A 27,678-nucleotide genomic window follows, 5' to 3' on the forward strand; every position below is an offset into this window, starting at 1 on the left:
CCTTTTATTGAAATTCCTCTTCTGGAGATGTTTGATCAGTCTTCATTTTCCCTAAATACACAGTCGTAAAGTGTACTCTGGGTAGTTTAATTTTGATATTACATGTATTTTAGGGAAAAGTGGCAAAAATGTGTCATATTTTTTTCTCCCTTGTCACCAGAAGGATGAGCTAAATTATTTATGGTTTGAGACTCACAAAACAGAGATGGATTCAGGATATTTACTTTTCAGAAAAAAAGGGATTGAAAGTGCACTAACAGAATGGAACACTTTGTTAATTGACTGTGTTTGCTCTTGGGAGTCAGCTGTGGGCCCAAAGAAGAAAGCTGGCTGCTTTCTAACGGTACACGTACCCAGCAGAGTGCCTGGCACATGGAGTATTTGTGGAACCGAACAGATTTGAACGTAGTGGGTAGACTAGGTAACTCAATAAGCAAGGTCTTAAGTCAATAAAAAAATAAAGTCAGCAAGCATTTTGGAGAATGGTCAACCGTTTAAGGCCCCTTATCTGCACAAGCTCCCCTTATCCACAGCAGCGGAGGGCTCTCAGTCCTCAGTCAGGACGGTGCCTGCGCTCCTGGGCTGAGGGTTCCGCGAGGAGGCTGGCCGTGCTTAGGCCCCGGCTCCCACAGTCTGACCATACCGAAGGGTATCTCGCAGGGGCTTGGGTGGGGTCGTGAGGTTCCGAGTGTCCTATCAGAACGGGTCGACAAGAGCTCTCCTTTGTCATGTTCCAGTCCTCACGTCTTCCATACTTAGGAGAATTCTGTGGACTTTTCCTCTGTCTGCCACAGGAGATGTTGGCACACCCGAAACCATGGCCCCTGTCATTGTGATTCCCCCGGGCAACAGAAGCGTGGTGGCTGGGTCCAGTGAGGTCACCTTGGAATGCATAGCCAATGCCAGGTATGTGGCTAGCCCTCCACGTGGGGATGCCAGTCCATAAAGGCGATGAGATTACTCTGCCGTGGACAGACGCATGTGGTTTGCTCTCCTGGCGATGGGAATCTTGTTTGTCCGGCTGGGCTGTGAGCTCAACAGATATGGGAGGATCAGGAACTGGATTCCCAAGCCTTGTATTGCAATATTTGTATTGAGTGTAATGTTTCTGTTGGAAATCGGTCCTTGTCACTTGAGCCACTCATGGGTCATAGCGGAGGGCCTCCTCTGAGACTCTAGCTGAGGAGGAGAGAGGAGTTGAGGCCTTCGAGTGCCAAGGAAAGAGTTAATTCCTCTCCTCCTCTGTAGTCCTGGGTGTTCTCGGCCTAGTTAGTGCTCGCTCCAGAAGTGATTCCCGTGATCACACCTCCCGTGTAGCTGTGTCCCCGAGTAGTATTTATTTTAAACATTCTTTTCCTGAGCAAATGGAATCATTAGCACTTATGGTCCATTGCTGCTGCAATTAGCTATCCTTGCTCAATAGCCCTTGAGCATAATGTATCCTTGATGCGTGCTGTAAGGGAGTAGAGTTACATCTGGATCGATTTTTAAATGTCCATTGTTCAACCCGCCATGGTTCCTGGTAGAATTAGCTTTGTCGAGCTTGTGCCGAATGCCCGGAATTATTACTATTGCCATCTACGTGATTAACAATTACTGTCACTCACACCCTTCGTTCTCGCAGGCCTGTTGAAGACCTGAGTGTGAGCTGGAAGAGAAACGGGGTGAGGATCACCAGCGGGCTCCACAGCTTTGGGAGACACCTTACCGTCAGCAACCCGACCTCTTCCGACACCGGGGTGTACGTCTGTGAGGCGACGCTGAGAGGGAGCGCTTTTGAACCAGCCAGAGCAAAAGCCTTTCTTTCCATCATAGGTAACGCTCAAACTGGGGAATGGTGTTGTCAGCATCCTCCCGGAGCAGCCCTCCACTGACACTTCCATGGAAACCACATAGTAACACTGATCTTTCACCAACTTTATTTTTAACTCAGCAAATGGAGGTGAAGTTGAGTGTGTCTTCCAAAATCATCTTATTCTTCTTTTCCAAGAATATAAATCCATTAAATCCAAAGAGTTGACGTTCTGAATACTTTCAAGAAATGTTCTTCTGATTGCTTCCATCATAAAGCTTGGGAAATAGAGTGGTGAAGTCCTTGTAGGATGTCTCGCCTTCCTGTGCTGGCCTTTATGCCACTAAGCTTTCCCATAATTCTTATTTGGATGTTATTATCAGTGTTCAGAGATTATTCTATTACTGTTATTTTTCGACCCAGAAGAAAGTTAGAAACTGTGGGATAACTTTTGTTTTCAAAAGTGAGAACAGAGATGCTTCCTAGAACATGAGCCAAGTGTCATTCCTAAACCAAGGACAATGAGGAGATAAAATTAGGCACATTCGAGTTGCTCTAAACGCTGTGAAATATCAGTATTTAGGAAGTGTGCATTGTCCGGTGGCTAAGGGAATCCTCAGTTCATTTTCAGATTAGGATCCAACTACATTAAATCGCGAGGCAGGTCCCTCTGTTTCTCTCATTTTTTCAGCTCCTTTAATGCCTTTGGTCGTCTTAAGTGGCTGTGATCACTGTCCTGGTGGCCTGTCTAGCAGTGGTGGCCACGGCAGATGAGAGGGGCATCAGAGGTTGACTGCAGGAAGGAACATCTCTCCGTCTTCTCTCCTCTTCTGGAAGAAGGGGAGTTGAGGACAGGAAAGATCAAATAAGCAGAGGAAGAGCTCCTCACATCACATATTTTGTAGTCTACCATGTTGCGAACTAAGAAAAACTAAAAGCTTGTATTTTTATAAGAAATCAGCAGGAGTATCAAGAAATACTGCAGAAGAGGCGGTTTGTGTTGAGTGTGTCACATTCCTTTAAATCGTTAGGAAGTGGCTCTGTGGTCTGACAATGACTCTGCCAGACACACGCCATGCAAATCTATCAGCCCCTCTGAAAGAAGTGTCAGAACTCCAGAAATGTCGGAGAGGCAGGCTTTGCGTCCCACGTCACTGTTGATTCTGCACCAGGGGTCCGAGCTGGCCGGCTGGCTGCCTTCCTCATCAGACTTTAGCTATAGACATGGACATCACCTCCCCGTTCCCTGCAAGGACTTCGTCAGGGTTGATCTGTAGCTAGATGAGCACAGCCCCTGTTGACTGAGCCAAAATGCAAATCTGTGACATGTAAATCTCTAGGAAACAGGACTATATTGTGTTAAAGCATTTGAAGGTAATTTAAACAGGAGAAGAAATTTATCTCCCTCTAAACTAGAATGTTTGTTTCCATCATAATTCCTTTTAAAAATATTTAAATCTATCATGCGAACGTTGGTTTTGCATTCCCATCCGAATTCCAAAGCAGATGGTCCCTGTCTCCTCTGGAGTCCCCGTCTCTGTGGTCTGCCTTTTAAAGGTGCACAAACGCACTCTGCTCCTTTATGATGCTGATGTCAATCCCCTTTTATTCATAAGAATTCGCTGTGACAGGTCGGATTTTGTGGTTGAGTCATCCTGGAAAAGCCCTGAAGAGCCCCTGTCAGTTCAGAGTGATTTGGGAGATTATAACGCAAACTCGGCGATCAGGGAGGGAGAGTCCTCAGGAAACGCTGTTCCTGGTTTCACAGGGCTGTCACCGGTGGAACTGTGAAAAGAGCTATCGATATGAACATGCAGATGAAAGAAAGCAGAAACAAATTGGCTTCCAATTACTTTTATTTCATACTGATGAGACAAGACAGACTGTTTGCGGCTGTTTACTCCACCTGTCAACTCCCCTGCCGTATTGCTTAATTTCTGAGATTTAAACAGGAGCACAGGGTCTGACTGCAGGCGATGTCAGGCCAGCTGAAAGGGCTGTGTGGCTCTCCAGTGCACAGGAGAAGCTGGCCTCCGTGTTCTCCTCCCCCAACCTCCACTTCGTTTTGCTGCTGTTTCTTCCACATTCTTCTCCACCTGCCCCTCCACTCCCTCCACCATAACCTCCCCTCTTCCCCGAGACCATGCACCCCACACGGTGAGGTGGACACCTCAGCAGCCTTCTCTAGCCGCTGGAGCCAAGGCGCCCAGTGTGTAGCAGGTTGGAAGTGCTGAGGATTAACCCTCCCAAGAAGAGCCTTAACCAGCGTCAGATGGAGCTGGTGATAAACAGCCAAGCTCCCTCACCCCGTATGGTGAGGATATAATTTCGGAGGTTGTGTTCTACACTGGCTTCCAGAGTTTTCCCCGTGGGGTTAAGCTCTAGTCACCACAGTGGGCGCTGCCTTGATAACGTGCTCTTTTTCAGCTGACCCCCCACTCTCCCAATGGTGTTTCCATCACCTCCCAAATGAACCCCTGCCAGTGACCCTTGTCTCCGGGTCTGCTTCTGGGGAGGCCAACCCAAGACTTTGACATCGTCCATCAGGCTCTGAGCGTCTGTTCGTGCCTGTGCTGGGATGATTGGCCTTTCTGCCCTGGGTCCCACCTCACCTGGTTAGTGAGTCTGCGTGTCCCTCAAGACTCCTCTCAAATGTCATGCTTGCTTCTGTGACTCTCGGGCTTTTCACCAGGGAGGAGTGGTGCTCTCTCAGCTGTACACGTGAACACACTGGTGGGTCAGCGATGCACAGTGTGCGCTGGGAGGTTTTGGCGACAGGCCTAGCTTCAGAGTCTCGCTGCACCACTCTCTGGCTTCAACAAGTGCCGTTGCCTCTGTCACCTTGTGTTATTTACCAACAATTGGTTATGACACGCATTTGTCACATTTGCTGTCTCTGAAATCAGGATGTGTCTCACAACCCATGGAAGCACTTTTTCTTTCTTGGGGATAAATAAAACACTGCTGCCTCTCACCAACGACTGCGGCATCTCGGATCCAGTGAGACGCAGCGTTTACATCTTCCCATCCAGACTGACAGGCCACCATTTTCTCCGCATCACACACGAGGCACTGCCGTTCACACACTTGTCCTGCTCCCACGAGCGTGCATATCCTGGCACACTGGCTCTTTCACTCCCACTCAAATACTCAAGTCAGTGAGAGTAACTATTGTAGAGAGCTATCTCTATATATCTCAAATCTATTCTGATTTTTTAATACAAAATCATTCAGAAATTCCAATATCTTAACTATTATTAAAATAACAAATTGCTTGTAACATCTCTCAACTGATACCAAGACTACAGTTGAGGAGTTATTCTGTAGCTGTGCTCTAAGGTCTTCTAGAGCTGAGACTGAGCCCTCTTTGTGTCTGTATCCCAACTGAAAATTCCTCCCTCCCTTTACCCTCTTCCTTCCTTCCTTGTTTTCTTCCTTCCTTCCTCCACTTATTACAAAAATATTTTTTGAGTCTACATCTTAGACACTGTGCTAGGTATTGAGGACAGTGGAGTGAAGATGGAGTCATGGTCCCAGCATGAAGGATTCTCATGTGGAAGACAATCCCTTCACAGGGTGGTTACGGTTCAGCATAATGAGAGCTAAGATGGTGGTAAGGGGCATCTGACCCTCACTTGCCAGCTGCAGGGCTGGGGGCTCTCCTGGCATATGGCAGCAGAGGGACTTCCACAAACAGTTCAGGCCAGATCAGAATCCTGCATGGAACACAATCCTCTACTCATGGCGATTTACAGAGAACACCTGCCTTGTAACTTGCATTGGTTTAAGATAAACTTAAGATGTCTTTTTGAACAGTTTTCACATATGACTTATGTTAGAAATACCCAAGTTAATTATTGGTACCCTGTCACATCTGTGGAACATAACTGTATGGCAGTTTGTTACTGAATGAAGCTCAGAAAATAGAGCTATGACAGAACTGCTTCTAAAATAAAAGGTAAATTTGTGTGAGGCAAACACCAAATAATGTTTGGGTCATTTGCTTCTGAATGCAGGAGTGGCAGGCCAGCCCTTGGTGTCTCACGATGGAGCAGGAATCCAATACGGAGAGAGCAGGGAGTGAGCTCTTCTGTATACTGTCTGTCCCTCTAGGCTCCCCTCCATCTTCCGCCTTCTCTGTTCGTCCCCCAGTCACTGATTGAGTTCATAGTGTGCGCTCAGCTCTCAGCTGGTGCCGGAGGAGGATTTGCAAAGATGAATAAGACACACTTCCTCCCTAAGGAGTTGAAGGCTCTTAGATCTTTGGTAATCTCCTTCATCTCTTCTTCCAGTAGATAGTTTTTAAATGTCTTCTCTGAAATTGTACAAGGTACTAAAAATACAGAGATGACTAAGACAACATTCTTCTCTGAAGAAACCTCCAGTGTGGTAGGGGAGACCACCATATGGGCAAACCACACAAACATGGACCATCGGTGCCACAGGGGTACGTGGGTGGGGCGGACCCTGCCTGAGGAGGTCAGCAAGGCTTTGGAGAAGGGGCACCAGGGCTGATCTTGAAGACTGACTTCGAATTTGCCAAGAAGACACTCCATGTGGAGGAACTAGAAGTATACTGCTTGTGTATTGCTGTTGTGAGAAACGACCACAACTTAACAGCTTAAAACAATACAGATACATTACCTCACGGTTCTGGGTTCAGCTGGTCTCTCTGTTCCACGTCTCCTGAGGCCGAAATCAAGGCTGTGACTGGGCTGGGTTCTTATCCCCAGGCTCTGGGGGAGAATCCACTTGCCGGCTCCTTCGGGGGGCTTGGCGGAGTCTAGGATGCGTGGTTGCGGGACTGAGGACACTGTTCGTTTCTGGCTGTTGGCTGGGGTCCTTATCAGGTTCTAAAGGCTGCCTGCATTCCCTGGCTTATGCCCACCTTCATCTTCCCACCCAGAAGCAGCAGGCCAGTCCTTCTCACACTGCGACTCATCTCTCCTGCGTGCAGCTGGAGAAGGTTCCCTGCTTTTAAGGGCTTCTGTGATGAGATTGGGCCCACCCAGCTAATCCAAGATAATCTCCCTGTTTTAAGGTCAATAACCTTAATCACATCTGCAATGTCCCTCTCGCCATGTAGGATAGCATATTCACAGATCCCAGGGAGTAGGGTAGGGACATCTTTGGGGCCCTTCTTCCCACCACAATGGACAAAGGCACCCAAGTGTGGACCATGATGGCAAGTCAAGGGCACACCATGGGATTTGCTGCTGCCTGAGATGGTCATTCTGGAGGGGAACGGAAGACAGGGCAGGTAGCATCTTTGGGTCTTGCAGCAAGCTCTACTCAGAGCAGGCCCTGCAATTCAGATTCAGGGTTTGGAGCAGGAGAGCCTGAGGAATCGCTGGTATATGTGGACCGTCCACTGTGGTTGCTTCCATCGGACCAGAACCTGGACTTGTCGCCCTGGCATTTTGGAGAGTGGGGGCTTTGGTAGAGGCCCCAGTTTGGGGGCTGCCCGGGAAGTATCCCCGCCTCCAGTTTTGAGACTGTGGGACTGGAGGCTCGTGCTTTCTAGAGTTGCTGCCCTTGGCCCATGGCCAGATGTGAAGGATCATCAGCTTGGCTGGCCTTTTCCTAACGCTCCTGTTTCACACAGGGGATGAGAACATTTTCCCGATGTCTTCATATTGTTTCAAAAGAGATAAAAGTGTTAGTTTCAATCCCCGGTTTTATTGGCTGCGGTTGTGATAAATTTTTAAAAGTCTAGTGTGTGCCAATGTTGGCAGGGTACCCTTTCTAGAAAGAGTTGTTGCCGATTAGCTAAGACATGCACTTGCCCTTTGAAAATTAAGTGGTTGAAAAAGTCTATGCGCAGGACGACTAATTCACAACAGATTTTTCCCCGGTATTCGACGCAGTCTTTTCATGGTTGATATGCCTGATATTTTCCCCGATTTCTTTCTCTTGTAGCTGACTACGCGTAAAAATAGCTAGGGATCGAGAGAAAAATTTTCCCAGCACCTGTTGAGTTGGGTTAATATGAAGGGTCAGCAGTGAGCGCAACCGTAACATATGTAATGTGGGGAAAGTAATGAAATTACAGGCAGAAGCTGTGGGCCTTTCAGGGCCTTTGGCAGCTCCACACCTACTCTCCTTGCTCAGCCACCTGGAAGACTTTCTGGAACAGGGCAAGAGCATCAGTAAATGAACAAACATGCTCTGCCTAGGCCGTTCCCAAGCTTCCTAGTTTTCAGCTACTAAAACTTGCCTGGGTGTTGACTCCAAAGGAGAGAGACAGCACTTTGCAGACGCTGGCAGGCTGCCTTCCAGACGCTGCCCAAGGAGCCTGGCGGCTCTGTAGCAGGTGCCTCGGAGTATATGGAGCAGGTGGGTTTGTGCCAAGCCCCCATGGTAGCTGGCTGCAGTGGGGGATGGTGGTGCCCAAAGAGGAGGGGCCTTGACCGGGGCTGGAGGTCCCTAATGCACTGCTGCCCCAGAGCCATGCATTTGCTCAGCCCCAGCCGCTTCTGATCACTGTGTGAGGAGTACCCCTTGTCTCTGGCCCTGGACTAAGTCCCTCTTCCTTGGCACTTGGGGGAAGCCATGGGGAATTGCAGAGTGGGAAAGGGCAGCACTGGGATGTCGGGCCATTGTGCCAGACAGTATCTGTCGTCAATACCTGGGGAATTGTCTGTTCCTGTAGATGTTGACCATTTATACGTATGGATTTTTATCATCTAAGTGTAACCCCCTTGGATGAATTTCAAGGGAATTACGCTGAGTGAAAAAAAGCCAATTCCAAAGGTTGCATACTGTGTGATTCCATTTATATAACATTCTTGAAATAACAGAATGATAGAGATGGAGAACAGATGAGTGGTTGCCAGGGGTGAGGGAGGGGACATTGGGATGGGCGTGGTTACGAGAGGGCAGCATGAAGGATCCTTGTGGTGAGGGACCCCCTCTGCATCTTGACTGTAATGGTGTATACGCAGACCCACACAAGTGATAACACTGCACTGATCTAAATACGTATGCTCATTCGAGTACACACACACACACGCACAAGAGTACAAGCACGACTGGAGAGAGGTGAATACCGAAGGCTACCTGTTTCACTGTCAACATCTTGGTTGTGATGTTGGTTGGACTACAGTTTTGTAAGATGTTACCATTGGGGGAAACTGAGTAAGGGACACTGGGGAGCTTTCTCTATTATTTCTTACAGCTGCTTGGGACTCTACAATTAGCTCAATATGAAAAAGGAAAACTGTGATTAATCATAGGCAAGTGTTGATGTTTTAGCTTATTTTTCCCATTTTCCCCTCACATCCCTTCCACCAGATCGTGCCAGTAGATAGCGACTTTAGCGTTCACTGATGAATATGGGGCCTGACCTGCACAGAAGGGCCTTGGCAGGATGCAGCTACTGTAGAGTTAGAATAGAAATAAGGCTGCGATCATGATTATTGATGAAAGAGAGGGGTCTGAGTGTGAATATATGAGTGGGCAATGAAGACCAGCTTGAAAATGAGAGAGAGGAAATCTTTGCAGGATGTCTCTAGGCCCGGTCTATACACACACAACACTAAGTAGAGAATCCTGCCTCCGCCTAGTGAATTTGCAGCCATCACTTAGGCCAGAGTGGATAATTCAGGAGGACCGTTTCCGCTTGAGTGGTCCAGGTAATTGCAGGATTGATACCTAACTCTGCCCGCATTGAGGAACCTTCAGCCCATTCTCCTCAGTCATTTCTTCGAAAAGCTAAGTTTTCGTTTCTCTTTTCCCTCTTTTAGGTTCCACCCTGTTTTAAAGATACAGTCAATAGAGGAGGCATGCCAAGCTATCTTATCCACATTCTATGCAATTACGATGAAAAGAAACCACTCTGGAAGACAGTGCCCAGAAATTAATTATCACACAGAATGTGAACACAGCAGCCTTCTGTTATCATGATAATGAAATCACTACCACCTTAATACGTGACCAAGTTGGCTGTGCCACCATTGAATTTCTGCTGAATAAACTGAGAAAAATATTGCAATTTACTCTCCAGGGGAATTCATTGTTTAATACAACCACTATTTTTTTCTTGTTGAGTAGGCAAGCGGAGTATCCAGAGATATACAAGCGGTTAAGAGTTTCCTTTGCTACTAAAGATGGATGAGCAGCCCTTTTTCTTTTATCTCTTAGCTATTATTTTGCATTCCATTGAAGTATTAAATCTATATTTTGGAGAAGAAGAACTGCTAAGACTTTAAAAAATATGTTAATAGGCTGCACGGTTCCCTGATATAGGCCCGGTGCCTGGCTGTGGCACTTTATTTGACATGCTTCATGAATTGGTGTTTAGTTTAGATACTGAAGCAAACCAGCCTATAAAATACTGTGCTGTAAATATAAACCTTTATGAACCTCTTGGGATAGTCCTTCTAAAATGTGAATTAAGATATTCCATGATTCAAGCCCATAAACTGAGAAGTAGCCATCGCTCTGAGTAGTAATTTGCTTTCTGAAACCTTAGAATATAAATAGCCTTTGGCCTCTGCTCCCGGAATTCTGAGTTTGTGCGTACGATGGTAACTAATGAAGTTTTCAAAAATAGTTTTTGAAAGAAATTCAAACTCTTTTAGGCTATAAGGGTCTTCCGAAATATACCTCTCTTGCTTAGGGGCTATTTTGCTTTTTCTTGTTTAAAGAGCCACCGTATTTTACTGCTGAACCTGAGAGCCGGATTTTGGTTGAAGTGGAAGAAACCGTGGACATCGTTTGTCAAGCCATGGGTGAGTGGGGGAGGCTGCTGGACAAGCAGCCATGAGGTGGAGGAACGGAAATGGCACTTGCCAGGGCAGCTTCATCGTCATCACAAGGAGAGGTTGATGGCGATGGGGCCTTTGAAGTGGAGTAGAACTCAGTTACTGGGCCTGTGACCTTGGGGAAGGTATTTGACCTTGCTGAGCTTTTGCTTCCTCGCCTACAAAGCAGGGGTAGTAATATTTACACAAGGGAACAGCAAGGGAGCCTTAACCCCATCCATCCCAACAGAGGGAGACGTAGTCTTGTCCTCTTGACTCCCTTCAAATGCTCTGATTCCACAAAAGGGCGACCCCCCAGGGCTTGGGGCAGGAAATTCATTCTCATCCACGGGGTGATTGGGACTGGTGACCACATCCACTCTGTAGGAAGGGAGATTGCCGTAAATTCTTTGAAATCTTATTTTTCTGCCTTTCCAGCTTTGGGTCGACTTTCTTTGTTATTCAGGTTACTCCACCCCTCGTCCCTATGCCTTGATTACTAGCTGTCCACAGTCACCATTTCATGTCCGGCAGCACAAGTCCTTATACTAAACCTCTGACAGAGACAGGCTTTTTAAGACAATTTCATTAACAAAAGCTATGTTAGTGCTCTGGAAACTGTCAAGAAATAAAAAGGACCTCTTTTTATGTTAATATCTGTCCATCTTAAGGATATTTTCTCCTAAGAGCTTGGAGGGTAAGGATTACTAACAATTTTGTAAATCTTAAAAAAATGGCTTCATAGGAGAGATGTTATTATCTCACTGTACACTTATGAAAACAAGACCTTAGAAAGCAAGGTTAAGTTGCGTGCTCACAGCACAGAGCCAGGAAGATGCCACGAGACACTTTTTGTGAAATCCTCGCCCAGTGTCTGGCATGTAGAAGTTGCTCATTAAATACTGGGCGCGTAACCTACCTAGGGTCACACAGTAATGGAGACAGGATCCAAACCCAAATCTGTCAGCTACCAAAGCAAGCACTTTGGCCAGAACACCTGGGTTCTCCGAGAGGTGAGGCCCTGGGATTAGAACAAATACTGTTCATCCGTAGGTACCTGCATGTCATTTTTCATTTCTGAAAAGGAGTGGTGGTGTCGCTCTGAACAGTACTGATGGCCAGTGTAGAGTTTAGCGTCTGGCTGCGAGTCCCTTTCTCTCTGTCCACTGCGCTTTGTGCAACAACAACAAAAGATTTGCCTCCTCAGTGGTTCCGGTTCTCGGCCCCTGGTCAGCTCACAGTGGCCACTGTTGATGGACCTGCTCTGTTCCTGTTCTTCTCTGTTCTAGCTCCCCTAAGGCAGCCTAGGGGAGGGCGAGAAAAGCGTAAGAGAAGAGTAATGGGCATTTTAAATGGAAATATTTTCCTTACTCTGGTCACATTGCTCTCTTTCTTATATAAACACGAGCTTTTTAAGGCCAACAACTCTGTGAAAGTGAAGCTATAAAATATTTAGAGTGCTTGTATTTTAGAAACGAGAGTTTACAATACTGCGAGGGATAAGAGTTCTGTTTATGAAATTGCCCCCAAATAGAAATACACCTAGTTTCCTATATACTAACAATTACTTTTCAATAAATGACAATCTTAAGCCCTCTCCTTGACAAGAGAATGCTCTTTTTTGCGTGGTTTCTACAGGGTAAACTATCTGTTAAGTCCAGACTTATAAATACATATTGAACAAGTCTTTCAACGTTGCATTGCCATCCTATAATTTACTGCTTTCTTTTAATTTTGACAATGAAACTATAGCAGCATGCGAAGCGGTTATTCTTTATGAAAGCTACATCATGTAATTGCTATTATGAGATTTTACATGAACTGGTTATGCTTTTACCTTGAAATGGATTTTTTTTTTAATTTCCTGATTTAATGAAAAGTGACAGGAAATGTAATTAAGGCAAAGAACAGAATATGAGGATGCATTATCTTGAAATATTCCACGACGTTAACTTTATTTATTGAAGAAGACATCTTATACCTTCACAGCATCTTAAGTCAAGGAATATGGGTGTGCTTTTCACCATGAATCACGTCAAGATGTGTTTTATTTAAATTCATTTTATATTTAGGGAAACAGGTACAGAACCATCTGAGATCTAGAAATAAGCCTAGATATTTCTGTGCTTTTCCCTTGGGCCCACAATAGGCACACACGGCCCACCAGAGTTCAGGACTTTGTTGTCTTGAGTGCTTTGGTCTAGTTGTAGGTACAGCCTCTCTCCTCTCCCCAGCTCACCCCTCTTGGGTGGCTTGACCCATCTTGGCTCCAGGAAGAGTCAGGGAAAAGTCTCAAGGAGGAGTCTTCCCCTATTGCTAGTCACCCAAGGCACCCGGAGAAGCTGCCAAGAGAAGGAGCCTGGTGTTTCCCTGGTCAGGGCTTGTCCCGTGCTTCAAGGCCACCGGGGGGAACAGGGCGTGCATGCATCACCACCTGGGTTACATGTACTGACCACAGCCATGTGGAGGATGAGCGACAAGGTCCTCATGTTCTTGGGCTGAGGACGGTCCCTTCATTTACAACCAAGCTCTGCCCTTGTGAGCTTGTCCTTTGTCCCCTGGGTGTATCCCTCTCAAAGCCAACCTGAACCTCCTTCAGCGTGGGCTGGCTAGACCGTGCGTAGCTCCAGAATCGCCTACTCGAGGCCTTGGTTTTTACTGTCATTATCATTAGGGTGAGGAGGTCTCCTGGGAGTGGCAGTGGGGCAGTTAGCCTCAGTCTGGCCCTCCCATCCTCTTGGTCAAAGCCTTGGCCGTGCTCAGCTCGATTCACTGTTGGGGTACAAGAATGGAACCGTCCCGCAGCTCCTCTCATCATCTGCTGCACTGGTGTGTGTCTTAGGGACCAAGGTAACTTCTTTTACATCTCCAACTGAATACCTCCTATGCTCCTCGACCTTTAACCACACGCGTCTCATGTGCCTGTGACATAGCCTGAAATCACTCCTCCAACACAGCAGACTTCCGCTTGGATCAGTGGTACCCAGCTCCTTAGACAGAGACTGTTTAACAGACCGCACACATTCTTGTTGCTGTTGGTTGTAATAATAAATAGTGATACTACCCACCGAGCGCTCACCACGTGCCAGGCTCTAAGAGTTTGACATATATTGGCGCAACTAATCTCCACAACGACATTGTGAGTTGCGATGATCACTTCCTTTCCAAGTGTGAGGAAACAGAGATGAAGATAGGTTAAGTGCTCTGCCTGAGACGGCACAGTTGGCAAGATACCCACCTGGGGCTCGGCTGCGTCCTGTCTCCTGCCCTTGTGACCCTTCCTCGAGCCCTGAGTGACAGAATTGGGCAGAGCAGCAGAGACCTTCCTCCCTATCCCTGTCTGTCCGGAAGCCAATAACAGCTGGAATCACTTCTCTTCAGACAAGAGCACAAACCCTTGCAGGCTCCCGGGCACCCAGAAGGACCTGCAGCCCCCGTGTCGGGAGTTGGCACCTGCTCTCCCACCTAGTGTTTCTCTGTGTTGATTTCTTCATGTAAGGCGAGAAAAATAACACCTTACGAGGTGGTTGAAAGGACTAATGGATAAGAAAATGCCTGTTGAAATATGGCCATTTTAGCCTTTGAAACATTTTGCCTCAGTCCTCATGTAAGGAATTCTCGAAATTTAATTTTTTTTTAAATGCCCAATTATTTCCACTCCTACACAGGGGTCCCTCTTCCCACCCTCCAGTGGTACAAGGATGCCATCTCCATTAGCAAGCTCCAGAATCCCCGATACAAAGTGCTCTCGAGTGGAGGCCTGCGCATCCAGAAGCTGCGTCCAGAGGACTCCGGAATCTTCCAGTGCTTTGCCACTAATGAGGGAGGGGAGATCCAGACCTACACCTACCTGGACGTCACCAGTGAGTATTGCCCGTCGGCAGAGGCAGACCCTCTGGACTGGGCCCTCAGGCAGAGCTTCCCGACCTTTGCTCCATATGACACACTCGGAAAACGGTAGGAACTGTTCAGCCCCCCGAGGTAAATGGACAGGGTGCAGTGGCCAGAGGTGACCAGCTGAGGAGAGCCTCATCTCAGGCACAACTTAATCGTTTTGTGGGTCCCCTGGGGAAGCTCTGCCAAGGGCCGTGAGCAGTGAATGCACCCCTTGTCCCCTCAGTCCTTGGTGCCTCCCTGTTCTTATGTAAGCTTTCATTTTCCTGGCACTTGGGTGCTCCTCTTTATTGAGACGTAGAAAAAGATTCCCCATTTTTCTGGACTGGAAGGACTGTTAAGTGAATAGCTCATTCCTAAGCTTTTTCTTTTGATCTTTTTTCCAGTTTTTTATATTCATTTATATTCATCCTCTATTTTAGTTTTATTGAACAATTATAGTTCCTTTGTGAGTTTCTTTTATTATCCTATTAACAAAAATACTCTGGCACTCTGTCTTTGAAAAATAAAGGTAAAGGTTTTCATCGTATCTGTGGGTTTTCTTTTTAATCTCCCACAGTTATAATATTGTTCTTTTAAAATGAAGTAGAATTTAGTGATGATGGAATTGTACCTTCCACGTTGCCCCTTTGGAAGCAAATGCTGATATCCTCAGGGATGGGAGCCGACTGAGAAACTAATCAATGTCAGCGTGTATGGGGGCCGATGGCTCTTGTCAGCCAGAACGTGTGAAGAGACTGAGGAAATATTTAAAGATGCATGCATATATTTTGGTAAAGTAGGGGTCACTTCCTTGAACCTTGCCCAGGGGTCAAATTTATCCTCCAGTTTGGAGCATAGGAAACCAGTATTGCTTCAAGCAGTAGAAACAATATTGGGTACTTAAGCCAGAAACTGAGTTTTGATCAATTAGAATTATTTAAAGCCTATCTTGCAAGTGTGGACCAGGATGTTCTGGGGCAGGAATTGACAGACTTTTTCTGTAAAGGGCCAGATAGTAAATATTTTTGGCTTTGAGGGACGTGGTTTCTGTCGCAGCTGCTCACTCCTGCTGCATTAGCATGAGAGCAGCACAGACAATACTAAGCCAGTGGGTGTGGCTGTGTTCCGATGAAACTTTATTTACAAAAACAGGCGAGAGGCTGGATTGGCCCTTGGGTTGTGGTTTGCCGACCCCTGCTCTAGTGAGAGACAAGGGCACCTCACCTAATTTCCCTCAGCCCCAGTTTTCTCTTCAACATGGAACCAACCCGGCCCAGCTCATAGGGTTCTTGTGAGGATCAGTTTGGAAATTTAAATGAAATTGCTACTTAAACTGGTTCCCATGACAACTGGAGGGTGAATAAATAAATACATGATAATGATAATGCTATGTTATCTGTTTTGTAAGTACAGGGTTTTGCAAAATGGATTTTTTTAAATTAAAACACCTTTAATGAAAGGAAAATATATGTGTAAAGCAATCAATATGTATTCATTCACTTAACAAACATTTGTTGAGCATCTGTGTCAGGCACCCTGGGTCCACCGGGCTTGGGGACAGAGCTACGAGGAAGACAGGCAAGGTTCTCATGCTTCCAGGACAGGAGGTCGGGAGGAGGAGAAAGACAGCAAAGGACAAGATAGTTCAGCTGGAGCTGAGCGCCGTGAAGAAAGTAGAACAGGCGAGCCTCCGTGTGACCAGGAAGGGCTCCCTCAGAGGGCGGCGGTCAGGAACAGCTCCTCTGGGCTGGCCCTGGAGCCGAGACCTGAAGGTGAAGAGGAGCCCATCTTGCAAAATACTGGGGGATGGGCATGTCATGGAGGGGGTGCTGCAAGTGCCTTAGAGGGACGAGCTAGCCTAGGGGTGTGTGCAGGCAGAAAGGATGCAGGCGAGGACGAGGAGCAGGGGCCGGGGTAGGGGATAGGCTGGAGGGGTAAGCAGGGCCCTTGGGGGCTTTGAGCAGGGCAGTGGCAGGGTGTCAGTTATAGGTCTCAAAGGGCACCCCAAAGCTGGGTGTAGAATGCACTGTGAGGGCAAGAGCGGAAGGCTTGAGACCAGTTAGGAGGCCACTGTGTCACCCAGTGGGTCGCAGCGGAGGTGGAGGGAAGTCCCCAGCTCTGGGATGTGTTTTGCAGGTGGAATCCACCGAACTCACTGCGGTTCGTAGAGATTCCCAGCAGGCGAAGGGAGAGGCGGGCGGCTGTGCCCACTTCTCCTCCTGGGGGCACCAGCCCGGGCACCTCAGGGGCCCTCACACAAGATCTGGAAGATGTAGAGCTCTGGTGTCAAGGGCTCTGCGGTTTATTCGTTATCAAAGTAGTACAAGGTCGGAGGAACCCTCGCTGGAGCCCGCCTAAGCCACTCCTGACCCGTGGACACATGCGGTCCCCCGTGAACAAGAAGACCCCCAACACTCGGGGTCCACAACACTTCCCAGAAACTGTTTACTGACATCCTTGAAATCAGGTTATTTTAACTGTCAAAACAGATCCTGGAAAGTGTCATCTTTTGGATGGTATTTAATATTCAAAAATTAGCTTTTTCTATTTTGTTTTTAACAGTGAAAGCAGCTTGTCAGATTCACCTCAATCAGTGTCCCTCCTCTCATTAACATTCGCCTAATGCAGTCCCTCCTGGGCTCCTGCGCTGGCCCACTTGTGCATCCCTTGTGTCATGAGACCGTATTTCTCTTTTGGCTGTAAACAAAGATGGCAATTCCTGGGATACGAATAACGGGAGGTTATAGTCACTCCTGAAAAGTTCTCATTTTTTATCACAACAGTTATCTCTGTGATTAGTTCTATAAAAGTCCATATGGACTACTCCCCCAGGCTGGTTTGAGCATTTCTGAGGGACAACACGCTGAATATTTCACTAACTCCTCTGCTTAGATGTCGCGCCGGCATTTACTCAGCTTCCAGTGGACACGACGGTTACTGATGGGATGACAGCCATCCTGAAGTGCGAGGTGTCCGGGGCCCCCAAGCCCGCCATCACGTGGAAGAGAGGTAGGTAGCTTGTGCCTGCCACAGCGGCATAGCCAACGCAGAAAATGAGCCCACTGGGCCGGGGGTTGTGTTTTATTATTCTCACTCTCATTCATTCATTCAATAAAGATTAAATAGCCATTTATTGAGCACTTACCAGGTGCTGGATGCCAGAGGTACAAGGGTGAGTAAGACGGGCAAGACCCTGTAAGCTTCGTGGAGCTCACCGTCTAGAAAAGGAGAGAGACATTGTGAAAAATGTGTGACTGTCACTTCCTCTGTCTAAGCCCTTCACAAGGTGCCTTAGGCCTGCTGGGGCTCCTTAAAATACTGGGTATTGGATTTGAAGTAGCACTGCCAGGACTCAGTTTCCCCGTTTGTGAAATGAAGGCGTTCTCCCCTGCTAATATTAAAAATTAAGAATAATATCGTTTTTTTTTTTTTTAAGAAAGAAAGATGGTTCTGGCACAGGATCGTCTGCATCCTCCCCATTTGACATGTGCGGCACTCCTAATTCCAACTGTGTTTTCAGTTCCTGTGACGAGTGGTGGCACTCCACAGGCTTTCTTTGTGGTCCCACAGCCCCTTCTACACGATAGGTGCGCGTCACTAAATGAACAGCACACGCAGTCCATCTTAACAAATCCGTGCTGAATTGTGTTGATGCGTGTAGATTACCTGTTCATGCCTCGTGGACTATCTGAGCGAAACTTCAAAACTTCTATCTTTTTCACACTACCAGGAAACCACATGGTGGCTTCTCAGCTCTCAGAGGTGTAATCCATGCACTCAGACCACAGCCTGTAAACATGAAGACCTGGGAAACTACAGATTAAAAAATAGGAAGAGGTTTCCCTGTTTTATTTATTTTCTCTCCTGATTTAGAATGTAATAATAGCTTTATATAGAAATTTTTCAAATTCATACAAATAAAGAAATTCAAAGTCAATCACCCAAAGATAATCACAAAAATGCATCATAATTTGTTTAACTAAATCTGTCAATATTGGACAATTAGAATATTCTTGGTTTCCTTTATTCTAAATATTGCAGGCTTATTTTTGTGCATAAAGTTTCCACTTTATTCTGATTATTTCCTCAAGTTATTTTCTTGGTTGTGGCTCTAAACATAACCATCTTTTGAGCATTAAGGTTCTAACATTCCTGTTTTCTCTGCTGCTCTTCAGGAAACCACATTTTGGCCAGTGGCTCTGTGCGGATCCCCAGGTTCATGCTTCTTGAGTCTGGGGGTCTGCAGATAACCCCTGTCTTCATCCAGGATGCTGGCAACTACACATGCTACGCAGCCAACACAGAGGGATCCCTGAATGCATCTGCAGCACTAACCGTGTGGAGTAAGAGCCACGGTCCATGTGGAACCTTCTATTAATCATGGTTTAATCATCGTGTCATCTGTGCTTAGGGGATGTCAACATGCCCTGGGACTCTCTAATGAGAGGAGAATGATTATTTTTACAACTAATTTATAGAAGTCGGTTGAGTAATTAATTTTTTAGTTTCTAAGAGCATAATTAGAAAATGTATTCAAAGACTTAATGGGGACATTTCAGGAGAGAGAAAAGATTGACTTTTTAAAGTCAGTAGAGTAAGCATGTTATCCCAAACTAGCTGAAATAACAAAACTGCTAAGTTGTTTAATTTTATAAGCATTATATAAGAAATCTGAATCAAGAATTAAAATCATAGAGAAAGTATGTTTTTTCTATACTATGATTATAACCAACTAAAACACCCCTAGTATATTAAACGTGAATGCTTCCTGTATATCAGGAGTGACCTCAAAGAAAAATCTTCGTTGTTTCTCCAGCTTCTGTTTCTTTGTATTTTATCCATAACACAGGTTTCTGAAATGCAGAATAAATTGTTTTCCAGAACATGAGGATTAGATTACCAAGTATTTCTGCCCTCCTACCCACTGTGGCTTCACTCAACAATGTACCTTTTCCTCTCTTCTTCATCCATATCTATATTACTAAAAAATCATTATCCAAAAACGCAAAAGGCAGCACTCACAGATTTTTGTAAAGCTGTCTATATGAGAGAAAATTTTAACTTTCACGAGTAAATAATTTGTTAAAATACCATCCTTGAAGGAAAACTAAATTATTGTGCTTTATTTCATATCCGTTTGGCTTTTTCTATGATATAGTTGGTGTCCACTTTGATAAATGACCCTTTCTAATTTATTAGGTGTTCTAAAAATACCATGAGTTTAAAAGAAATGAATCCAAATTCCTCGAATATTGTCAAGTACTGAGAAAGAGGTTTTGTTCCATTTGACAGTTGACTCCATTAAGCACTTTTGATTCATCCCGTGTCCCTGAAAATTAACCAGATATTTAAAGGCTTGTGAAAAACTGCTGTCTGCGTCTGTATAGGTCACTCATTAGAAAATTTTGTGGATCTGCTAAGATTCAAAATTATATCCATACTAGAGTGATCGGTGCAACACTTCTGTGGCCTGCAGAGCATTTCCCATCAGTAAAGAATTCATTCTGTACAACTGTGAGTGATGTTGGCAGCTCCCTTTCCCAGAGAGGAAGACGAAAGCCCAGAGACATTTTTCCGGACACCCGCTAGCAATCAGTCAGGCTCGGCCCTGAACTTAGTCCTGTGATTTCCAAGTTTCAGGCTGTTTGTGGGACCAGAGCAGCATCCACCTCAGCGGTGGGCAGTGTGGGGACTGTCACCAGAGCCTTCGCGGTGGCAGCTGTGCAGTGTGGGGCGGCTGCAGGGCTGGACGGAGTGGCAGGCCTGCGCTTAGCACCACGCCCACTCCTCACCAGCTCCACATATCGGCATCAGTGTTCATCCTGAGAGCTGGAACTAGTAATATCACAAGACAGTTGTGAGGGTTCGATAAAACAACATAAATGAAAGCACTTTGCAAAGTCAGGAAGTGCTATGCAGGGTAGAAATTACCAGACTGTTGACTATCTTGGGAAAGAATCGAGATTTTTACCAAAGAGTGTAGAACCTAATAAACATTTGCATATGAGCTTCCGTTCTCGTTTTCTTGCAGAGGGTTTACAGGTTCAGGGATGACCCGAGAGGCATGGGAAGGTTCGACTTCCTTCGCTGCAGTACAGAAAGGCTTGCTTTCAGTTCCCTGAATGTTTCTGAGTGCTTCCATTTATGTTTTGCCAAGACAGGAGAAAACTTGGAGGTTTTGATGTCCGATGACCAATTCATTACCCTCCAAGGGGGGATACTCACAAGCATGTAATTCTGTCTGACTTATGACCTGTGTCTTTCAGATCGAACGTCCATCATTAACCCTCCCGAGGACCGCGTGGTGATTAAGGGGACCACGGCCACGCTGGACTGTGGAGCCACCCACGACCCTCGGATTTCCCTCCGGTCAGCTCTGTGAATTACCGTATTTGGGGCTCATTAAGATTCTGTGAGCTTAGGAAGTGAAGTTGAGATGAGAAGGGAGAATCTTAGAACTTTGGTTTCAGACGCAGATCCCTGATTACGGTGTCTTACGGTCGTGGGCTCCATCATTAATCACACAAATCCCATTTTCCACTCCAGCCTTATGTATTATTTACAGTGAGCCATGTTCCACTTCATGACTTCAATACAGCTTTTCATGATTTTTCTGCCAAGGTTAATACACTATCTGTAAAACGTACTTGTCAGAGGCTGATACTTAATGAGAGAAAAATCCAGCGGGATCGAATAGGATTTCAGCAGTGTTTACGTGGGGGCTGTGCGGTACTCGAGAGGGGTTTTCTCTCCTCCAAGGATGGGTTTCATTGTGAAATGGGGAGCAAGGGAGATGTACCCATGGAATAAAGGCAACCGCAGTTATCTGATGCCCTGAAGTCAAAGCACAGTTATCTGATGCATTTAGAGGAAAATGCATGTAAGGAAGGGAACTGGGTGAGTTGGAGATTCGCTAAAGGGCTTATGATAGCCCATCCTGGTTTGAATTCAGACTGGGAAGGTAATGAAAAATAAGAAACTCCAGGTAAACACAGAGCAGCAAACGGGGGACTTTCAGTGGTGAGCTTCTTTCCAAAGACCTGCCACTTTCAGAATCAGCCTTGAGAATAAATCTGAAAGGAAAGATACCATCATCCTAGTATTTTCACTCTGGCCTTCACCCAAAAGTCATGCAGTTAGCCAAATGGATAGAATCAAGATGCCTTCCTTCTTTCTGGAACATTTCACTCTGAGCCGGGGGAGATGGCTGTCGAGGCATGCGTTATTAACTGGTTTCGGAGACTAAGCTGTTTTCTCACTCTTCTCGGGCAGGTGGTTTGCAAGTCATGAATTTCCATGTCTCCCCCTGGCCTCTGACTTCCCCAGAGCTCAAAAACCAAGTTTGGTTTAGTACAGCAATGTTGAATGCAAAACAAACAAACAAAAACGAACAAGTTAAAGATTACCGAGGGCATCCTTACAGGCTGTTTGAGAGATAGCTATCAAGCCTGGAAAATAATTCATTCATTTCTAAATGATTTAGGAGTGTGATTTGAGAGAAGAACGAAGGGCAAATAAGGCTGCTTTCCTGCTCCTCTCAGAGCTCACGAGGATCGCCTTGGATCTTTGTGGTTTTCTCGTAGCTTTTTGTGTGTGATGAAACAGACAAAATTGGAGCCTCCCGCCTGGGAAGAGATTAGATTGCTCCCTTGTGGGGCACCCCTTGTCCCCGGGTTTCTTTACCCCAAGGAACACCGGCCCTAAGTGACAGTTGCAGCTGAACGTTGCACCCAAAGTGAGCAATTTATTAATTTCCTTCTTGTGGAATCAGTCCTCTTCTGTCCCAGGGTAATTTCAGAGAAGTGGCTTGTCAATGGCTGTGCTCTGTGCATATTCAGCCTTCAAAGGACTGGGTGCATTTTGAAAATCCAAGCACAGTATTTTGGAGAGTAAAGCCAGCGCTTCTATCCCACCCGGCAGTGAGGAGTGGCCCTTGCCCGCTGACATCCGAGGGCTGGACGGGTTCTTCATCAGGTCTACATTTGAGAAGAAAAGTGTGCTAAATTTGTCATAACTGAAGAATCAAATGAGAAAGAAATGCAATTTTAAGAACAGTCTGCCAGAATGGTTGGATTTTAAGAAAACATGTTTGTAGGGTGTGATCTATTTTTTTTTCAGGAATTGGGTTATTCCACTCTGGGGATTTTTAAAATATTTATTGCCTCCTATCCCGGCGACACTCTTGTCCTTCAGGAACATTCCTGGGCAGGAATGTGAGGGACAGTTTTAGTAAGTGACAAGTATGATCATGACTTTACAGATTTCCTGTCTCTAAACCCAAAGACCAGATAAATGTTTCCATTTATCTTCATTGTCCTCTTTTTAACTTTAACATCTATTTTTGTGTTATGACCAAGATAGCTGGTTGCTTTTCTTTCTTTTTTGTTTTGTTTTAGATGTAATGCTCATATCACAAACTTCACTCTTTTAAAGAGCACAATTCAATGGTTTTTAGTACATTCACAAGGTCGTCAGTTGCTTGCTTTTTAACAGACGGGGAAGGATCAGCGGCCAAGATCCTAACTCCAGAGTCTGAGCTTGATCCTAACTCAAGATCTTATCTAACTCGAGATTCTTGGCTTGGCCCACAGCTACGTCTGGAAGAAGGACAACGTGGTCATCACCCCCTCCAGCAGTTCCAGAATTGTGGTGGAGAAGGACGGGTCCCTCCTCATTAGCCAGACGTGGTCAGGCGACATTGGAGACTACACCTGCGAAATTATTTCTGAAGGAGGGAATGACTCCAGAATGGCCCGGCTGGAAGTGATGTGAGTAGTGTGGAGTTAGTGTTAACCGTCTCCTAATTATCTGCATCGTCACAGTCAGTCCTCCTTCTTTCAAGTGACTGGCACTTAACATGTGACAGCCACGTTGGGTCCCAAGCCAGCAGTCAGAGGCCATTGCCTTATGCCTCACAGGCATATACACTGAAACAGGTGTTTTGTTCTTGTAACCTCAAAATTAAAATGTTTCAACCTTGGTTTAGATGGTTCGATTATTAGTTTCTGTCCTCATTGATCTCTTTTTATCCTATTTCCCCCACTGATACCATATCTTAATAGGCTCCATTTTCCGCACTGCGAGTAGGTAACAGTAAGTTCACTTTTCTGTTTAATGCCCATCAGAACTTCCGATCAGTGAGAAATGTCAGGGTCAGCCCACTAAGCGAGACTGTTCTGTGAAAGCTAACTAGGCCGCGAGTTTAAGTGAGTGCCAGCTGCCTCTCCATGGGTAAATAGACACTTTCCATTAAGTCTTTTGAAATCCTGAAAATAGCAAACAGCTGCCCATTACTTCTAATCTGAGCCTTCCCGGGGGTCCAGAGGGCCCAGGTGAGAAACCATCGATCTCCTCTATCTTTGTGCTCTCTTTTGCACAATTCCCTCTGTTTATGGGCAGGAAGCTGAAGAACCTGCTGACAAATTTTATTTTCCAACATGTATTTATTTGCTTTTGAAAAATGGTGCCCTCCTGATATTCCCTGAGCACATATGTACAAAAGGAAAACCTGAAAATAAGGGGGCAGAGCAGTGCTGGGGTCGGGGCAGCAGCCAGCTGCAGTGGCCCAGGCCGGCCATCCCGGCTAACACAGGACATGCTGGGCCATTAGCAGAGGCAATTTGGAGAGGTTTTTCTTACTGGACTCTGCTCACCTCCATCCAGAAAGGATTGTATAGACAAAAATCATTCCCTAAAAATAGACTCTGAACACTTTGAGTACAGGGCCACGTCTCATTTGTCTTTGAATCCCTAGCGTCCAGCTGAGGGGATTAAAAGGAAAACACGCTTGCCGATTGCTAAGTGCATGAGTCCTGTGTTTGTTGCATGCACACACACAAGAACGAACAGACAGACGAGCAGCTTCCCGCTAGCCCCTCTCTGTCCCCTGTTGTTGAACGTGCAGCACCTGAAAAAGCCCGGTTCTACCTCCCAGATGGTCTCTCTCCCAGGATGAGCCCTTGTTCTCTCTAGAGGTTAGTCACTTATTGGGAGCAAAGGTCGCCCTAGTTAGTGGTGAAACAACAGGTGCCGTGTGGCCCTAGAGGATCAGCTAGGGGTCCTGGTGCTGCAGCCACGAGGCCGCTATACAGATGGCTTGCTGCTGTATAAGTGTTTGTGGAAGTGCTGGGTCTCCCCATTCCCAGCTTTGGCCACTGGACCCTCTACGCTTGGGCTCTTTCTGTCCTCCTACCCCCCTAGTCCTCCATTCGGGCGCCTCGACCATCTCCACTTGAGGGACCTGCTCACCCATCCTTTAGGATTCAGCCGCAGGATCACTTCCTGCCATTGGGATGCCTGGATGTGCCCCACAGTGCTTCCCAGCACCTGCTTCCATCCTCCATCATAGCGTTGCTAATCGGGGTGGAAGCAGACGTTTTCATGATTCCTCCCCTACTGAAGCAGAAGCCCCCGGATGGATGGCACAGCTTTGCATTTTGAGTGCCTGACGGTGTTTGGTACACCATAGGTGCTCAATGAATGTATGTTGGTTGGCTGAAAGTATGAATAAGTGAATGAATAATTGTGTGTATGTTATGGGCCATTGGCGATCTTCCTCCTGATTCTCTTCACGCCCTTCCTCTTTTGTTCGATGCTCACATGCCCTGGGCTTTTCTCCATGAGCAAACAAACAGGCTGAGACCACACTGTCCAGAGCCCACCGCCCAAACCCTTACTCAGCTCCTGTCCTGTGTCTTTCCTCCTCCCGTCATACTGGGGGTGTTTTTTTTTTAGTTTTGATAATATTGGAGTACATGACCAGAGAATTCACATAATCCACTGTGCTAGTCATATTTTTAAAAGTACCTTAAAGAACTCTTAGATCATCCATCACTGGTATCAAACAAATAAGTGTTAGCGTTTCATAAAGACTCTGTCAGCAGAAGCCAAATTGCATACTTCCAATAAAGTGGATTCTTTTTATTCTGCAGTTTTTATGTTCTACTGATTTATAAATCTTCCCTATTATTTGCTTATTTGATTTCCTCTAAGTAAAATACATTTTTCGGCAAATGTTGCTGTATCTATAAAATAATAGGCTTTCTGTAATGGTAAAACACCTCATCTCTAAATATAGAAATATTTGCGGATTTATGATTCAAACCGATTTAAGTACAACTGGTTCCAGCACTGATTTGGAAGACGATTGTTCCTGGCGAATTGTTAGTGTAATAAACACTCCACTCTTGCGAATCTGAATGAATCGGGAAAGTTGTAGGTTATCTCGTGGTGTATCTTCAGATCTAAATAGGTCTTAACTGTACGACATCAGTAATGATAATCATCATAACTCACGGTCGCAGGGCGTTCTGCGCTTCTCAGAGAACTTTCAAACTGAGCTCAGGAACATTTCCATGATTTACTCAGATGACAAAAAAAGGAAGAAAAAAGCTCATATTGCAGAAGTGACTGAGAGGTACTTAGAGCTAAATAGTGTCCTTCAAAAGAGCCTGAAAGCCCGCTCCCCCGCCTGCCCACTTGAGTTCAAAGCTACTTGGTTAAATTTAGAAATTAGGAGCATTCAAGTGGGCTTCTGAAGAGCAGATTGTCCATTGGCTTGCTGTCATATTTGCTCCGTGTTTAGCACTTTGATGCCCTCTTCTTTGGGTGAGCCTGGTGGGAGGCGTGTCCCCTCGCACCAAGGACAGTGCAGGGAGAAATCACAGTCCTGGCAGGGCTACTGGCCGCCAGCGGGGCCACCAGGGAGGCTGGACTGGAGGCCTCTCCCCCCCGGCCCCCCTCCACCTCTGACTGATTGCGGGACTTTGGTCAAGTTACCCCACGTCTCAGCCTCTGCAGTTTTCTCACCTGAGAACTGGGCATGTTATCATGCCCCTTAAAGGCTGATTGTGAGGTTTAAATGAACTATTGTTTGTAAAATCCTGGCTTGGAACCTAGCTAAGGGCGAATACTTGCTAATACTCAATAATACTCTCTTTTACTCTCTTTTTGACCACGTTCTCTGACCCTCTGACACACCAGGTGTGTCTGTTTGCTGCTCAACCCCCAAGGCATAGACCAGGGCCAGGGGCACAGTAGGTGCCCAACGATCTGCAGAGGAAGCCTCACTCCGCCTACAGAGTTGAACTGGGTTTGCGTATTTGGTACCAGCGAGGAGGAGTAAATTCATGAGAGGTCTGCCTTCATCCCCTCCCTGAGAGGAGAGGCTTCTGCAATTCCACGTGGTCCCGTGAGGCGTCTTGCAAGTGAACAGACAGAGCATCATTAGTCTGGTCACCGGTTGTGTTTGTCGTGCTTTTCCTACTCGTTTGCTAGTGTGGTGAGGGAGGGAGCGAAGCTGGAAGGACTCCACCCCTCCAGAGCGCCTTGCTGTCTTGAGCACACCAGAGGGGCCGGGCTCCTGAGGCTTTATGAGTGATTAATTGTTAATCATTTAAAGACCCAATTAGCATTGCATCTTTCCTTCTGAGATCAGAGACTAATTCTTAGGAGCCTAGAGTAGGGAGAAAACTTAATTTATGGAGCCGACTTGAGACTCAGACCCTGAGGCAGAGGGAGAGATCTCTTTCAGTGAAACTACTTCTGACAAAGCCATTATAAGGGGTGAACAGTTTAGTATTGTTTTCTCAGGAGTTGTCAGGCCCGCATCATCTTCATCCTCAGAGTGAAGTCAGAGAAGATGGGTTTGACCAAGTCATCTTTGTGCGTGAAAGAGGCGACACTTTTTATATGGAAGCAGACTTATCGGATGCTCCTCTGCTGGAGCAATTCCCCCTCCAGCCACAATTTTATTGATTACTTTCTCTTGAGTCTTTTTCAGAGCTGTTTCTCTCAAACACGCCTCACTTAATCTCCTTCGCATACAGTGTGGGTTTTGTTGTTCATTTCTGATATTGTTGCGGTGTAATCTGCCTGATGGTGATTTCTCCCCACAATCTCTTTAAATTACAAAGTGACTCAGCACTGGGCTTCATTTCCATTGTTCTCTCAGATCTCTTTCATTTGTCACCCTGTCTGCATATCACTGTCTGTGAGCCACTCTGCTGATCATTTATCTCCTCTCAAAGTTGGCAGAGAAATGCCAAGACACGATCTATTCCTATTAGATGAGATTCTCTGAAATGGATTCAGAATATATTAAGGCCTCATTTATCAGTTATTGATGGGTTAGTCGAGTATTTCACAAAGCTTAATTTTCCAGATAACCAAAACTTATCATTTAAAGGAATACTTTGTTTCCAGTGTACATTAAAAACCTCTTTGCATTGTGAAACAGGTAATGTTGAACACAAGAGATATTATAGA

At 46.0% G+C, this 27,678-nt stretch overlaps 1 protein-coding gene across 1 annotated transcript in view; it reads left to right on the forward strand.

Moving 5' to 3' along the window:
* The window catches only part of SDK1 (sidekick cell adhesion molecule 1), a 625,710-nt gene that overhangs the window by 370,360 nt on the left and 227,672 nt on the right, over nt 1-27,678 (forward strand). The window contains exons 6-13 of the mRNA XM_046666514.1: nt 795-906; nt 1,625-1,815; nt 10,441-10,524; nt 14,205-14,399; nt 17,305-17,421; nt 18,588-18,755; nt 20,679-20,781; nt 23,004-23,180. Coding sequence (XP_046522470.1) covers nt 795-906; nt 1,625-1,815; nt 10,441-10,524; nt 14,205-14,399; nt 17,305-17,421; nt 18,588-18,755; nt 20,679-20,781; nt 23,004-23,180 — 1,147 coding nt within the window. The remainder of the gene's footprint in view (nt 1-794; nt 907-1,624; nt 1,816-10,440; nt 10,525-14,204; nt 14,400-17,304; nt 17,422-18,587; nt 18,756-20,678; nt 20,782-23,003; nt 23,181-27,678) is intronic.

The sequence above is a fragment of the Equus quagga genome, chromosome 7, assembly GCF_021613505.1.
Source record: "Equus quagga isolate Etosha38 chromosome 7, UCLA_HA_Equagga_1.0, whole genome shotgun sequence".
Classification (NCBI taxonomy): Eukaryota; Metazoa; Chordata; class Mammalia; order Perissodactyla; family Equidae; genus Equus; species Equus quagga.